This window comes from Piliocolobus tephrosceles, chromosome 1 (genome assembly GCF_002776525.5).
Source record: "Piliocolobus tephrosceles isolate RC106 chromosome 1, ASM277652v3, whole genome shotgun sequence".
Lineage (NCBI taxonomy): Eukaryota > Metazoa > Chordata > Mammalia > Primates > Cercopithecidae > Piliocolobus > Piliocolobus tephrosceles.
This window is the reverse complement of record NC_045434.1, coordinates 162,918,727-162,934,755: the sequence shown is the minus strand read 5'-3', so window position 1 is coordinate 162,934,755 and position 16,029 is coordinate 162,918,727. Positions and strand designations below refer to the sequence as shown.

Genomic DNA, 16,029 nt, shown 5'->3' with positions numbered 1-16,029 from the left:
AAAGGCCCTATTGTGTGTTGTTCCCCACCCTGTGTCCATGTGATCTCATTGTTCAGCTCTCACTTATGAGTGAGAACATGCAGTGTTTGGTTTTCTGTTCCTGTGTTACTTTGCTGAGGATGATGGCTTCCAGCTTCATTCATGTCCCTGTGAAGGACATGATCTCATTCCTTTTTGTGGCTGCATAGTATTCCATGGTATATATGTACCACATTTTCTTTATCCAGTCTATCATTGATAGGTATTTGTTTTGGTTCTATGACTTTGCTATTGTAAACAGTTCTGCAATAAACATACATGTGCATGTGTCTTTATAGTAGAATAATTTATATTCTTTTGGGTATATACCCAGTAATGGGATTGTTGGGTCAAGTGGTATTTCTGGTTTCAGATCCTTGAGGAATCGCCATACTGTCTTCCACAATGGTTGAACTAATTCGTATTCCCACTAACAGTGTAAAAGCATTCCTGTTTCTCCACAGCCTCACCAGCATCTATTGTTTCTTGACTTTTTAATAATCACCACTCTGACTGGCATGAGATAGTATCTCATCGTGTTTTTGATTTGCATTTCTCTAATCATCAGTGATGTTGAGCTTTTAAAAATATGTTCGTTGGCTGCATAAATGGTCTTCTTTTGAGAAGTGTCTGTTTATATCCTTTGCCCACTTTTTGATGGGATTGTTTGTTTTTGTCTTGCAAATTTGTTTAAGTTCCTTGTGACTTCTGGATATTAGTTCTTTGTCAGATGGGTAGATTGCAAAAATTTTCTCCTGTTCTGTAGGTTGCCTGTTCACTCTGCTGATAGTTTCTTTTGCTCTGCAGAAACTCTTTAGTTTAATTAGATCCCATCTGTCAATTTTGGCATTTTTTGCAATTGCTTTTGGCAAACCTGAAATTTAATATGGCTTTGTCCCTCTATGGGCTTTGTGACCATCAACAGGAATTGACTCTTTTAGCATTTCAGTTTCCTCATGTAGATGGGAGAAACAACATATATTTTGGTAGGTGTTATAAATGTGGGTTCTCCTCTCCTTTTCTCTGTAAAGGGAATGGCTTGGTACAGCAACACAGGAAGGCATTATAAAGAAGTAAATGTGCTTTATTGGAACACAAGGTTGAACAGAACCCTTGGGAGGGAGTAAGCAGGGTTTTATGAAAGATGGTATGGGAGATCTGAAGTTTCATTTCTTTAAGGGGATGTTTGTTGGTGGAGTTTGGGGACGTCATTTGATGAGTCAGATTTTTCACCCATGATATCTTTAGGACTTGTTCTGTGCATTTGGCTTCAGCCAAGTTTGGATTTTACGTTTCCCTTGTGACTGCTGTTGGGCATTACCTGTGTGACTCTTGGAAGGTGATGGTTTCTGGCCACCATTGAAGACGGTTCACCATCCAAAACTGGCTCAGTTTGGATTCTTGTGGCTGCCACATTGTGAGGCATACATGGGGATTTGGTAGGTTCTGTCTTTTCTGCCTTTTGGAATCCAACTTTAAATTTAAAAAGATAGCCAACTTTTCTACTGTCTTTCTGATTTGATACCATGTCCCTCTTCCAATCACCTCTTGTTAGTCTTTAAAAATGGGCTCAGTAAAGAGCATAAGGATTCCCAAAACCCTGAAAAATACTGAGTTTCTGACCTCGTTGGTCAGAACTGTTGGAACAGTAATGAAAGCAGTAAACTGGTACCTCCATTAACTCACTAACTTCTCTTCATTCTACGGAAAAAGGTGGAGTTGGTATGGGATGCCTCATTCCTAAAGTATGGATGAACAGAATTCTGGTGGCAGCATGAAGCCACTTTACCACTATATGCAGTTTTACTAGGTGCATTAGGTTTTGCTTGAGGTATATAAATGAGGAATAACTTGAGTCATCACCATTTGATTTTCAAAATTCAGGTCTTTACATTAATCTTAGTATATTCAGGCTGCTACGAAAAAATACCACAAAAGTAGTGGCTAATTTGCAACATTTATTACAGTTCTGGAGACTGGGAAGTTTAAGATCAAGGCAGCGGCAGATTTGGTATCTGGTGAGGACTGTCTTCTGGGTTGCAGACTGCTGACTTGTTGCTGTGTCCTCACACGGTAGAAGGGGCAAGAGTCTTCCTTGGGCCTCTTTTATGAGGACACTAATCCTGTTCATGAGGGTTCCTTTCTCATGACCTCATCGTCTCCCAAAGGTCTCACTTTTTAATACCATCACCTTAGGGGTTAGGTTTCAACACATACATTTTTGAAGGACACAAGCATTCAGACAGTAACATTAGACTGTCAGTTTGTTAAAATTAGAGATAATGTATTTTTCAGCCTCTTATTCCTAGCATCCTGGCATAATGAAAGCACTTAATATTTGTTTGTTTGCTGGAAATCAAGCTTGTTAGATGTGGCGAGAATGACTAGGTATAGATAACACATATTAAAAGATGTGGGTGTCAGCAATTGCAAAAATGTGAAAACAACCCAAATGCCCATCAATCAATGAGTAAAGAAACTATGATACACACACACACACACACACACACACACACACACACACACACATGATGGAATACTACTCAGCCATAAAAAGGAATGAATTAATGGCATTCTCAGCAACCTGGATAGGATTGGAGACTATTATTCTAAGTGAAGTAACTTAGGAATGGAAAACCAAACATTGTATGTTCACACTCATAAGTGGGAGCTAAGCTATGAGGATGCAAAGGCGTAAAAATGACACAATGGACACTGGGGACTCAGTGGGAAAGAGTAGGAAGGAAGTGAGGGATAAAAGACTACAAAGTTCATTTTATACTGCTTGGGTGAGGAGTGCACCCAGATCTCACATATCACCACTAAAGAACTTACTCTTGTAACCAAACACCACTTGTTCCCCAAAAACCTATGGAAAAAAAAATACATATATATATATATATTTTTTTGAGACGAAGTCTTGCTCTGTTGCTCAGGCTGGAGTGCAGTGGCGCACTCTCGGCTCACTGCAAGCTCCACCTCCTGGGTTCATGCCATTCTCCTGCCTCAGCCTCCTGAGTAGCTGGGACTACGGGTGCCCGCCACCGCGCCCAGCTAATTTTTTGTATTTTTGGTAGAGACAGGGTTTCACCATGTTAGCCAGGACTGTCTCGATCTCCTGACCTCATGATCCGCCCGCCTCGGCCTCCGAAAGTGCTGGGATTACAGGCGTGAGCCACCGCATCCAGCCTAATAAAACGTTATTTCAAAAAGATGTGGTTTTCAGGAGGTCATTCAGTGTTGGAAGTGAAGGTTGATTTGAGGCTCACACTTTGAGTAAGAAGGCTGTAGAGTGTCTTTGGTGATGCTTTACTATTACGCCCAAATTTTCCTTCTGTGCCTCCCAGTACCATTGATTCTTGTTATAAAGGAATTGCCTTTTAAAGGGCTCTCTGTGCTCATTATTTCCTTTAATCTTCACAACAACCCCTTGGAGTAGTTGTATAGAATTCATGAGTCTTATACCTGTGAAGAGAGACATCAGTGAAGAGACTTGCCCCAAGTGAGTCAGTGGTAGACATAGATGGGACAAGCATCAGGTTTCCTATTCTGAATTGAATATGGTGACCCTGATATTGAAGATTTCTTTTTTAGTGTTGTGGAGAAGAATTGCCTTCATTTCTCCCAAATGCAGTGACTATTTGTTATTCCATTCATCAGCTCCTTATTGAGTACCTACTACATACTGAATTTATTTGTGTATGTACGCACTGGGGATACAGAGGTGGATAAGATAGACCCAGCTTATGTCCTCAGTTGTCAAGACACAGTCTTGCATTGCTTAGTAGGATGACTTCTGCACTCCTTGTTGGAGCTTCTTTTGAGAACTTCTGGGCCCAGAGACTATGTGTGTGATGTTGTTTTCTCATGTTCTATGATGTCTGGGATCTTCAGAGCCTGTTAGCCAGCTGGCTCCAGGATCCTACATGTCATGGGTCCCACATGTGAACCTCTTCGTGCTGGGGGTCTTGAGGTCTTTCCAGTTGGTGACAGGAAACATTCCAGGTGTGAGTGGCTGACCCTCAGAATAGAGAAAGGGTTTGTTGGTTTGTGTTTTGTTTATTTGGATTTACATCTGGGTCTCTTAGAACTGACATTTTCATAATCTGTTCCTTCTCTGCGTTATGTTAATAGACTTTTCTGGGGCAGGAAGAATTTAGTAGATGTCATTTGTTAGCCAAGGTATATGTCTGCTTTTTTTTTTCTTCTTCCCTCCTCCCATCAATCAAGGGATTTCTTAGTTTCTTATCTGTGAATCACTCAGGCTTCCCCTTACTGCCAGTTCAGTTTCCTCCTTGCCCATCCTCCCTTCTCTTTTCTTCTCTCCTTCCCTCATTTCCCTTATTTCCCTATTCCCACCACACTTTCCTTTCCCCTTCTTCCTTTTCCTCAGATTCTTTTGAAGTTTATTTGATCTGCAACAAGCCAGGTCCTTTTTAAGGTAGTGTTAGACATCAGTGATGAATGAAAGGTTGTTGTGCTCTTCTAGGAGCTAGATAAGGGCCTGGTTCAGCTTCTTAGTATTCAGGGAATGGATTCCCTGCTTACTCCCTTCCTTCCTTCGGATGCCACAAAATGAGCACTTGACTGAAAATATGCTTATACTCCTTTTTACAGACTACGCCAAGCCACAGGTATGTCTAGATGAAAAATGTGTTGGGCCATCGCTACAGACTCTAAAAGTTTGGGGAACCATGGAAGTGTTTGGGTTTCTTTTGAGCCAGTCTTGGCAACCTTAAAACTTTTAGAAATGGCTCCCCTTAGAGTGAAAGGCTGAAAAAGAACCGAAGAGGAGGCCCTAAGAAATTTTCATGTTTAGAGGTAAAGTTTTGGTTGGCAACCTGTTCTTTTTCTTCCTGGGTATTGTTGGTAGAGCCCAGAGAACCAACATTTTTGCCAGATCATCTCTTTCCTTCGCATTTCCAATTTTCCCACTGTCTTAAGAGAATTGTTGAAAGTGGTATTCAGTCCTTTCTGTTAAGAAGACTGAGGTGGGCAAGCTAAACTCATTGTTCATGTTTTTCCTTCCCAATCTTAGCAAATCCCTCATTGCAGTATAACTAACTAAATAAATTGCACAGGACTTGTGTACATCAACTCCCAGCAAAGTCCAAAGATCAAAGTTGAAAGAGGATACTGAATTCGTTCCCAGATTTCTGGGACACTGCTTCTGTGGACTGTCACCAAATAGATCCTGGAGGAGTGGCCCCTTAAGAAATAGGGTAAGCTGGACTCGGGAAGGGGAACATCACACACTGGGGCCTATCATGGGGAGGGGGGAGGGGGGAGGGATTGCATTGGGGAGTTATACCTGATATAAATGATGAATTGATGGGTGCTGACGAGTTGATGGGTGCAGCACACCAACATGGCACATGTATACATATGTAACCTGCACGTTATGCACATGTACCCTAGAACTTAAAGTATAATAAAAAAATAAATAAAAAAAAAAAAAAAGAAAAAGAAATAGGGTAAGCTCATTCACTCCTGGGAGATTGTCATCCTAGGCAGCAATCTTAATGCTGTAGATGCTTCAGAGGGAAAGAAGGAGGAAAGTATAAAAGAACAATCCCCACATGATCGGTTTTTGGCTGAATATTTGTAGCTTGTACCCCCTTCTTAGGATTGCTAAAATCCGTTTGCAAAGGACAGCCCTCTATTTCCAGGTCCCCTTTTCCTTTTTTCACACTGCATTTGAGCAGTTTGCACGTTTGTTGAAGAATCAGCCACAAAGTCTGTGGTTTCCTGTGGCACATTTCTAACGATATTTATACAGGCTATTATTTAATGAACTGTATAAATATTTATACAGAACAGTCTTTTGATCATAAATAGGGGCTAAAAGTCAGTCCTGTCCATGCTGGGGACTTGGACAGGAGGCTGTTTCTGTGCTTTGAAATGTCTTGTAGACTGAGAAGTTTAGATATGTCCCAGGACTTGCGCGCAGCACAGCTTGAATTTCTGTTATTTTTCTTTCTCTTGGCTGTCCACAGTCCATGCCCTCATTTCGTTCCGCCTGACCACCCTCCCCATATCCCTAACAGCTGTTTTTCTTTTCAGAGTATTTATCTTTGCCTAAAAAGAATGAAATGAAACCCCAGTTCCGACTCTCACCATTCATAATGCGGGCTTTGGAGTCACACTGACTTAGCCTCAAACCCCAGCCCCTCTGCTTCTGTGCCATGCAACTTTAAACAGCTTCCTGTCTGAGAATGTCACTTTCCTTAGTTGGGAAATGGGGTTCATACTGCCTACCTCACAGGGTTGCTATAAGGATTAAATGAAATCATAGAGTCACATGGTGATCTACAGCTCAGAGCTCAATAGGTATTTCTTGCTGCATTTGTTGTTCTTATTGAAGAAGTAATCAAAGGGTTTGGCTTTCATTTTTAGTTGGATGTTGTGGAAGGAGCCCTAAACTTGCCGTAAGAAACTGTGGTTCAAATCCTGATGCCATTTACTGTTTGTGTCACTTTGGGCAAATTATTCCACCCTGCTGAGGTATAATAAAGTGGTGATAGGTTTACCAAACTGATTGGGTTTCAGTGAATGAGATTAACATTGTGTGGGAATGAGTGACACGATGAGGATCCTTATCCTTTTTTCTTTACAAACTAGAAAAAGGAATAATGTTTTCCACTTTGCAGTTACTTTACTTTTTGAGGCTAAGTGGTATTGGTTGCATAAGATGAGGGGTCCAGGATGCAGCAGATCATATTCGTGACCCAGGAACAAAGGGCATAGAGGGGGAAGATCAGGGGACCTGTGATGCAGGAAGTCCTCTGCTGCAGCTCACAGGTCAAATTTCAGGGAAGCTGCCCAAGGGCTTGAACGTCCCTGCTTTCAGGTTCCAGGTATGGAAATAATCATAGAGATCAGTTAGAACTATTAATGGGAAAAGTGGTGAACCCGAAATATTTAAGTAGGATCTATTTCATAGGAAAACATGAACTGGGTGATGTGTGTGAATGACGCTGGGACAGTTTGACTCTTTCTTGCATGGTGCCTTGATAATGTGTTATAGAAATCCATAGTTTGCTGGAAGCAGGCCACCTGGTATTGTGGAAGGGTCAGTCTCTGAAGATGAATAGCCTGGGTTCTGAGTCAGCCTACCTTAGGCACAATAGGCAGAGGCCCCTAGCAGAGTCCTTGACAAATGGGCATTTAGTAAATAGAGGAATAGCAGGAGGCAGTGGAGCATCCTGAGAAAGATTAGGGCTGATGGAACCAGAGGGAATGGATTACTATCCATTGTATTACTGCCTAGTAATGTGACATACTGGAGCAAGTTACTTTACCTGTCTAGGACTCATTTTCCTCATCAGTAAAATGGGAGTGATCATAGTTATTGTCTTCAAGAATTGTGGTCAGGCATTGTAATCAAGCTGCTTAGCAGAATGTCAGATACATGGTAAACATGGTATCTTTTTTTTTTATTTCCCCAGTGATGAATTTTAAAGACACCCATTCACTGATTTACAAGGACTTACTGAGCTCCTGCTGTATGCCAGGCACTGGGCTTATAGCTGTGACACAGGCGGCAGCTAGAATTAACTGTAATCATACACCTCCATTCTCCATGTGAAGGGGGCTCTTGCGAAGGGTGGGATCCTTCCAGAAACCAGAACTGGAGTAAGTCCAGGGCCAAGTGTAGAGTGGAAATCTGCCTCTTTGCATTTTACTGGAAAGGAATCAGGATGTGGGTAGGGTGGTAAGATGATGTATTTTCTCGTATTACTCTCTTCATCAGAGAGGGAGTCAAAAGTGAGGAACCCAAGCCTGAGCACCTGGGCCAGCCCCATGGGGAATCTCTGTTGTCGTCGGAGCTGGCTGGAGTAGATACAAGCCTGGATGCTGGCTGGCCAGGTCTGTGTAAGCCAGGGTGTTGCACAGATTTTTCATTTCCTATTTATTTCTTTGTTTCTTCCTAAGTGTTTATAGTAGTCTTGCAAAGGTCTAGCCAAGGGCAAGGAGTTGTTAGCATGCTAGGATCAGTGTTAAGGAGCAGCACCCCTGGGGGCCTTTGCAGTAGAGACAGTGGGAAGCCAAGAGAGGGGATTCCAAGTAAAGTAAGCAGCTGTGAGAGGTTGGTAGAGAGGGAAGGTAGAGTGGCTAGCTTCAATCTTCTTCCTGTTTGCAGGTAATAAAATTGAGGACACTCAGCGAAGGCATTGCCCCTGTTTTGTCAATCAGTGTATCCTCAGCAGGCTTTCTGGTGTTACTGTCTTCTGCATTTCTTCTGAGTCTCAGATGTCACCGATTGCAAGATGCACCATTATTTCGTATACCATGAAGTAGGAAAGGAAAAGATACCAATTAATTATAACATACCATTGATTGTAAGGTTCGCACTGATTTTAGAGAAGCTAAATATGGAAAAATGAGTGCCGTAGAATGAATAAAATGTGGTTGTCACATATAGTAAGTATTTGTGAACTAGAAGAATGAGTCATAAGAGATTAAAATAAGGCAAAACACTAGCACATATAAGTACAAACTTAGAAATTCAAACTATTAAGGCATGGACCTGCTCATCCTTATTTCTGTTGATTCACTGATGCAGTTGTTCATTCAGTAAACATTTACTGAAAACCTATTATGTGCCAGACACTGTGTAAGGAGCTTGGGATGCAGAAATTGATGAGTTCATTTTTTTCAGATTCAGTTGGGAAGACAGACATGGAAAGAAAAATAAAATTGTGATTCCAGAGTGGTAAGTTTTAAAAGAAAGCAGGGACATGATACCATGTTGGCATCCTTTGTATGTATGCAAGGGGAGAAAGGGAAGGAAGCCTTTTCCAAGGAGAGGTGATGGCTGACCTGGGTCTTAAAATATAATTCCGGGGTCACTGGGCAGACAAGGAAAGGAGAGAATTAGAAAGGGATGAGCAAAGGATCGGGGAGGCCTGTAGCAGTTGGGGGCAATTGAGAGCCTATGAGGAGTTTGAGGATGTCTGTAGCCTGGAGTGAGAATGAGCAGGACTGTATTAGGCAGGGCTGGATGGCAGGCAGAGGGAGCCCATGGAGGGCGTGAGATGCCGTGCTGAGGCCCTGGGCTATCACAGCTCAAAGCTGGTGGTTTTCAGTTGTCCTGAGAGAAAACCTAACAGAGGGACTGCTGGGGAGAAGGGCTGGAGGGTGGGGCAAGGGTGACCTTTGCTTCAGAGCAGCTCTGTTTTTATCTGTTTTGTTTTCTTCAAATAATTGCTCGAAGAAAAGGTATCACTGTTAAATGAATGAAGGAATGAATGATTTGAAAACCGGTGCTAATGGTCATATGGAGGTCCCCAAGGGGAATGTAAGTGAGGGAGAGAAGTTGAGGTTACACACCAGTGTGGGTCTGAGGAAGCTGTGATGAACGGAGCAAATGTTATTACTGTAGCTTCTCCATTTTATTTTTCACCTGCTCATGAGCCACAAAACCAAAAGGGTTACAATTCAGTTGGGGAATCATTGCGATTAAGACAGAAACAGTTACTTTTAATGGGTTGTTTTTATTGTTTCATTTGTTGTTTACTGGAATAAATATCTAGGAAACAGTATACTGAACATCTGCTGGTTGATTTTCTTTTAGAATCTCCACTTTTGACTTGGCTAGGGAAACATTTTCTTTCTGAAGTTGAAGCGTACAGAAGGTTGCCCAGGTTGAAATTAGACTCAGGGCGGTGAGACTACCTTGAGCTCACCTGGAGAGTTGTAAGGCATTCACCTACTCAGTTGTCTTGGGGGCTTGTTCTTATTCTTTCAAAGCCCAATCTGGAAAATAAAAGCCTCTATGAGATTCCATGTCATGCGGGCTAATCTGACCAAAGGGACTTAGAGCAGCCACGAAGGCCAAGGAATTCCTGAGTGTTCTCTGGTCAGATTTCCTTGTAACTCGCAAGGGGTCTGTAAGGAAAACAGATTGTCTAATTAATTCCTGATCTTGTCTCCTCAGGGTTCCTTCCCAACTCCCAGTCACTTCATGACACAGCTGCAATATATTTGCCTCTTCTTCAAACCTATACTGAAAGCTTTTAAGAAACAAAAGAAAGAGCATGAGACTTGGGATTGCACAAATGTGGGACTTTAGGTCCAGACTGCCCCTGAATGAAGCTGATTAAATTCCTTAACTTCTCATAGACTTGCTTCTTAATCAGTGTAGTATATACAGTGTAGTGTACATTATAATAATGTACATTTACTGTTTGAATTTATGCATAGACCTAGCTAGCATTAAGCAAAAAGTTACTTATCTCTTGGAGTCTCACCTTGACCACCTGTAACATAGAAATGTAAATAGCCTTACCTTCTAGAGTCATAGTGAGGAGTAGAGGGGACATACGCACTTTTCACAGTGCTTGCACATAAGAGGTACTCAGTCGGTAATTATTGAATGAATGACTGACTAGGAGGACAAGCTTCCTTTTCAGTACCGTGGCTTCTGTCCTTGTTGATTGAAATTCACTGAGAAGAAACTCATCTGTATTGCCTCCAGATTCTAAGTTCTCCTACCACTCTGTACTTGCCCTTATAGCACTCATCATAGCTTTGCCTAAATAATTATATATTTAAATGCTTAATATCTGACTCTCTTTCAAGAATGGAAATGCCATGTCTGAGGCCATATCTGTCCTGTTCACCCACCATGTAGCTCAATGTTTATTAGTATACTGTTAGCACTAAACATGTTTGTTGGATGAATAAATAACAAATGGCTACCAGTTAGATAGTGGTACCTCTTTTATTTCTACTTTTGAGATGTTTTGTGACTGTCTTTGCAGATCTGCTTGGTCTTCATTTGGTTTTTACGCTTGCTTACTATAGGTGGAGGAACTGCAATGTCTGGTGGAGAACAGAAACCAGAGAGGTACTACGTGGGTGTGGACGTTGGAACAGGCAGTGTCCGAGCAGCTCTGGTGGACCAGAGTGGGGTCCTGTTGGCTTTTGCAGATCAGCCAATTAAGAAGTGGGAGCCCCAGTTCAACCACCACGAGCAGTCCTCTGAGGACATCTGGGCTGCATGCTGTGTTGTTACAAAGGTATGGGCAAAACTGGTGTTCGCTCCTTGTTCATGTTCCTACCTGCTGAGTGTTTGTCCTGTGTCAATCTGGTGCCACAAACTATGTTGGGGTAACTTTAGATGCAGAGGTAAATAGGCCTTGCCCTTCAGGAGCTCACGGTCTACTGGCAGAGACTGATAAACCACTAATATATGGTAAGAGCTGGGAGCAAAGTAACTATAGCTGGAGCTAGGGAAAGAGCTAACCGAAGGGGGCTCAGGGAAGACAGGACAGCTTGAGGTGTGACCACATGTGGAAGAATTCACTGATCACCTTACTAACATTTACCATGCCTTTAATGTGTGCCAAAGGCTGTGTAAAATGTGTTAACTTGCACTGTGTAGTTGGGTCTTCACATGACCCTATAAAGGTAGTACTATCACTACCCCCATTTTATTGAGAGAGAAATGTAGGCACAGAAAAGTTAGGTAACTTACTCAGGTTCACACAGTAAGTAGCAGAGGCTGGACTAGAACAAAGCAGTCTGACTCCAGAGGTGCACTCTTTTTTTTTTTTTTTTTTTAATTAAAAAAAATTTCTGTGGGTTTTTGGGGAACAGGTGGTGTTTGGTTACTTAAGTTCTTTAGTGGCGATTTCTGAGATTTTGGTGCACCCATCACCCAAGCAGTGGACACTGTACCCAGTGTGTAGTCTTTCATTCCTCACCACCCCACAGCACTTTCCTCCGAGTCCCCAAAGTCCAATGTATCCTTTTTATACCTTAGCCTCAAAGGTGCACTCTTAATCAGTGGACTCTCCTGCCTTCCAAGTGGACAAATGGGGATGAGAGGAACTGCATTTTGGGCAGAGGGAATAGCATATGCAAAAGCATGGTGGCATGAAAACATGGTGTGTTCTGAGAAAGCAAAGAAGTCAGACTAGAGTGTCTCCCATTGATGCCAGGCATATGTTCACCTTGAGTGGCCTTGGATTGGATGCAGCCTGCTGGCTTGGGAAGGGAAGCAGTGCTTCACAATTCTTGTTTGTTTTTAAAGTTTCACTTGACTGTTTGATTTTATATCTTGGTGATCAGTCATGGCAGAGATCCTTTTGTCTTTTTTTCCATAGGGAAAAATAAAGTCCTGGATTCCTTCTTTCCCCGTTCCTAGTTTAGTTCCTTAAATATTCATGAAGTGCTTGGTAATTTGCCGATGGGCAATTCACCATTCTGTCCCTATTGATCAGTCTGTTTAAACTTTAATGAATTCTGGGCTGCTGTTAGTGGCCCCGGAGAAGAAGGCAGAGAGAGGAGGGAGTGGGTAGGCAGTACCAGAGCATTATACAGGAATGAAAGAGGGATGCATCTTCTCGTTTGCGCATTTAATTTTCCTCCCCTCTCCCCTCCTTTCAGCCCCAATCTGGTAAGAATCTTCTACTCTTTACACTTGGGTCTTCTTTGTTCTTTTAACATACAGCCTTGCTTGCCGTTAAGGAAATTATCAAGAAGAAAATATAATCCCCTGTTGAAAAGCTACTTTAAAAAAGGTCTACTCTGAGTACAGCTTGGTTTAATGGTAGATTTTTAATCATCTCCCAGTGGTGGCCAACTTATCATCTGTTTGAGCCCTGTTAGCTGCATAACTACTGTGGGCATTTGTCATTAGCAATGGTGTTAACACTATAGCAAACCTGAATGAAGCTCTTGGGTCTTAGGCAATTCTCCTCACATGGAGTATGGATATGTGGGCATGTGCCAGAAGCCCCGGGATAAGCATGTTACATCTCTGTGGAACATCATTGCTGGTGTGAGGCTTAAGGAAGGAAGCATTTTTATGTTAGGTAGTAACACCATGGGAATGAGAGAGGTAGGCGACCTGTGACAGAGCACAGATTCTGCAGCCAGACTCTCTGGATTGACATTCCACTTACAATGTTTATTAGTTTATGATCTTGGACAAGTTACCTAATGTTTCCTGCCTCAGTTTCCTTATCTATAAAATAAATGATATTAGTACCTACTTCCATAGGATTGTTGTGAAGATTAAATGAATTAATGCACACAGAATGTCATAACATTGCCTAGAAACGTGTATTGGTTGTTTCCTATGGTGGTGCTGATGGTGACAGAAATGAGCAGATTATAGAGGATAATGAATTTCTAAGATAAAATACTAAAAAGTCAAAGTCCACGATGGGAGACGCTTCTTAGGAATATTCACTCACTCTCCTGGTTAGGGTTCTTTCTATGTAAGACTTTGAGAAACACTGGTCTAGGGCAAAGGGTGGCATAAAACATGTCCTGGTCTGTCTTTTCTTCCTCATGGACTCCGGGAAGTTGAGAGCTCGAGAGCAGTTGTTCTACTTCCTTTTCCTTAAGTCATTCACATTGCCTGAGATGATTTTCCTCTTAGTTAAAGCAGCAGTAAGGATAATGTGGTGTCAATGATGATGACAAAGACAGCTAACAGTTCTTGGGCACACTGGTCCAGGTATTATACTGAAGAGCTTTACCCATCATTTCATTTTATCCTTACGACAACTACTTTTTAAGGTAGTTTTGATCTCTCTGTTTTGAAGATGGAAAAAGAATGAGCCTTGAAGACATTCAGTAAGCAGCCTAAGGACTCCTGAGTAAGAAGAAGAAAGGGACGCTGCCCCTGCCACTGCTGCTGCTCTTGTGCTCTGTCCCTTATCTCTCTCCAGTCATATCTCCCTCCACATGACCCCACCTGGAACTGATAAGAAGCAGCCTGAAGTTTTCAGATTTTCTACACATGGGGCATCATGAGGTTACCCAGGATTATGAGTGCCTTTACCTGGTTGCCTGCTCATCTGGGAAGTGTGTGCCCGCTAAGCAGGGGTTATATCTAGTTTATCTGTATTTCTCTAGAATTCTTTGCTTGTAATGTGTTCAAGTAATGTTTGTTGAGTACATAAATGAATGATATATCTCTGTTTTTACATTGTCTGGAATACTCTTCTCTTACCTTCCTCCCCTGCCCAACTCCCACCTTATAAAGTAAGCTTAAACATTCCTGTCTCCTGAGTGTCTTCCTTGGTAACTTCTGACAGTCTATGCCCTTTTTTTTTTACCAACCTCAGAGGAAAGAGATGGTGAGAAGCCCTTTTCTACTGTCCAGAGCCCACCATCTTCACCCAGATCATTATCTACTCCTTATCTTTGCATTTTACTTGTTGGCTTGTTTAGCCCCTTTTAAACTATAAGCTGAGCTCTTAGAGAGATTCATCTTTGTGTCTCCAGTATCTAACACATTGCCTGGCACAAATTAGGTGCTCAATTAATGGCTGTTGAATGAATGTTACTTAGAGCTAAAAACAAAGAGACAAAATCCAATGTAGCATTGCTTATCTTGTTTCAGTGTCACTGTGGGGCAGGAAGGACAACTATTCTTCTTATTTGAAATATGAGGAAATTGAGGCTCTGGAACTAACAAGTATTAGAGACAAGACCAGAACCCTGGTGAGATGGCTCCAAACCTTCCTCTTTGTCTTCCTCCCCGTATCCCCTGAATTTGGCAGGTTTTATTGGGCTGATACCCATCACACTGAGGAAGTTTTATGGAAACTTATGAGTCATAGAGGTGATACACAGTCCATGATTTTAAAGGTTCCTTTATGGAGCCACAAATCTTAACCATTCCAAAAAGGCGAGAACATTTCAAATTAGTGCATGATTCATATTAAACTTCCATTAGGAAGAAAGAGAAGATAAACTGGAGGAATCATTAAGCCAACAGGTGTTTGTTGAGTATCATTCTTTCATTTAGTCTGCAAACATTTATTGAGCACCTACTATGTGCTATGCTCTTTGCTAAACATTGGAGCATATAGAGGAGAGGTATACAAGAAGTCTGCTGCTTTTAAAGATGAAACAGCTTAATTGTATGAGAAAAATAAACAACACATATGAAGCCAGTAAAGTAGCATTTTATTCTATCTTGGTACTGTCTATATGAGTAATGGTTGTGGGGAGGGGGACAGAAGAAAGAGTAGCCACATGTGGGGTTGAGCAATAAGGTTAACCTTATATTCATAGAACCATTATAGTTTACAACGCATCTTCATTTGCATTTGATTGCCATTGCTGGGTGAAGTAGGGAAGGAGTTATTATTTCCATTTCCATTTGAAAATCTGAGAGCCAGAGAGTTAAGTGATTTCCCCAAGGTCACCCAGGTGGTCTGTGATAAAGCAGAACTCAGGTGGGTCAAACCTATGCATTCTCTCTATCTCTAGCACCATATACCTTTATATTTTACATGGAATATTATTCTAAGAACCTAACTGATGTCTTGATACTCATTTTTCTTTTCTCTATTGTTTCATTTGAAGTGGTATTTTTCCTCTAGTGCTAACTTGTCATGTTACTCTTTTGCTTACAACCCTTCATTTACTATCACACTACTACAGGCATAATGATAAGTTCAGTTCCAGACCACCATAATGAGGCAAATATTGCAGTAAAAAAGTTCACATGAATTTTTGAGTTTCTCAGTGCGTATAAAAGTTATGTTTACATTATATTGCAATTAAGTGTGCAATAGCATTAGTCTAAAAAAAGTATATAATTTAATTTTTAAAAATTGCCAAAAAATGTGTTAATCATCATCGAAGCCTTCAGTGAATTGTTATCTTTTTCCTGGTGGAGGGTTTTACTTTGATGTTGATGGCCGCTGATTAATTAGGGTGGTGTTTGCTGAAGGTTAAGTGGTTGTGGTAATTTTTTAAAATAAGGCAACATTAAGGTTTGCTGCACTGATTGACTCTTTCTTTCACAAAAGATTTCTCTGGAGCATGCAGTGTTGTTTAATAGCATCTTATCCATGGCAGGACTTCTTTCAAAATTGGAGTCAGTTCTCTCAGACCTTAGCCTTATCAACTAAGTTTATGTACTATTCTAAATCGTTGTCATTTCAACATTGTTCATATCATCTTTTTCAGAATGATTCCATCTCAAGAAGTCATTTCCTTTGTTCATCCGTAAGAAGCAACCCCTCATCTGTTCAT

At 41.4% G+C, this 16,029-nt stretch overlaps 1 protein-coding gene across 9 annotated transcripts in view; it reads left to right on the top strand.

Moving 5' to 3' along the window:
- FGGY (FGGY carbohydrate kinase domain containing) overlaps positions 1 to 16,029 on the top strand; it is a 448,924-nt gene that overhangs the window by 14,588 nt on the left and 418,307 nt on the right. For 4 of the 9 annotated variants that reach the window (XM_023187457.1, XM_031934004.1, XM_023187447.1 and 1 more), the window contains exon 2: positions 10,828 to 11,042. In XM_023187457.1, the coding sequence (XP_023043225.1) occupies positions 10,842 to 11,042 (201 nt within the window). In that variant the 5' untranslated portion in view covers positions 10,828 to 10,841. Of the gene's footprint in view, positions 1 to 4,293; positions 4,653 to 5,015; positions 5,241 to 7,799; positions 7,888 to 10,827; positions 11,043 to 16,029 lie in introns of those variants that run through there. The other 5 variants (XM_023187462.1, XM_023187459.1, XR_002725457.1 and 2 more) reach the window with 5 other exon arrangements.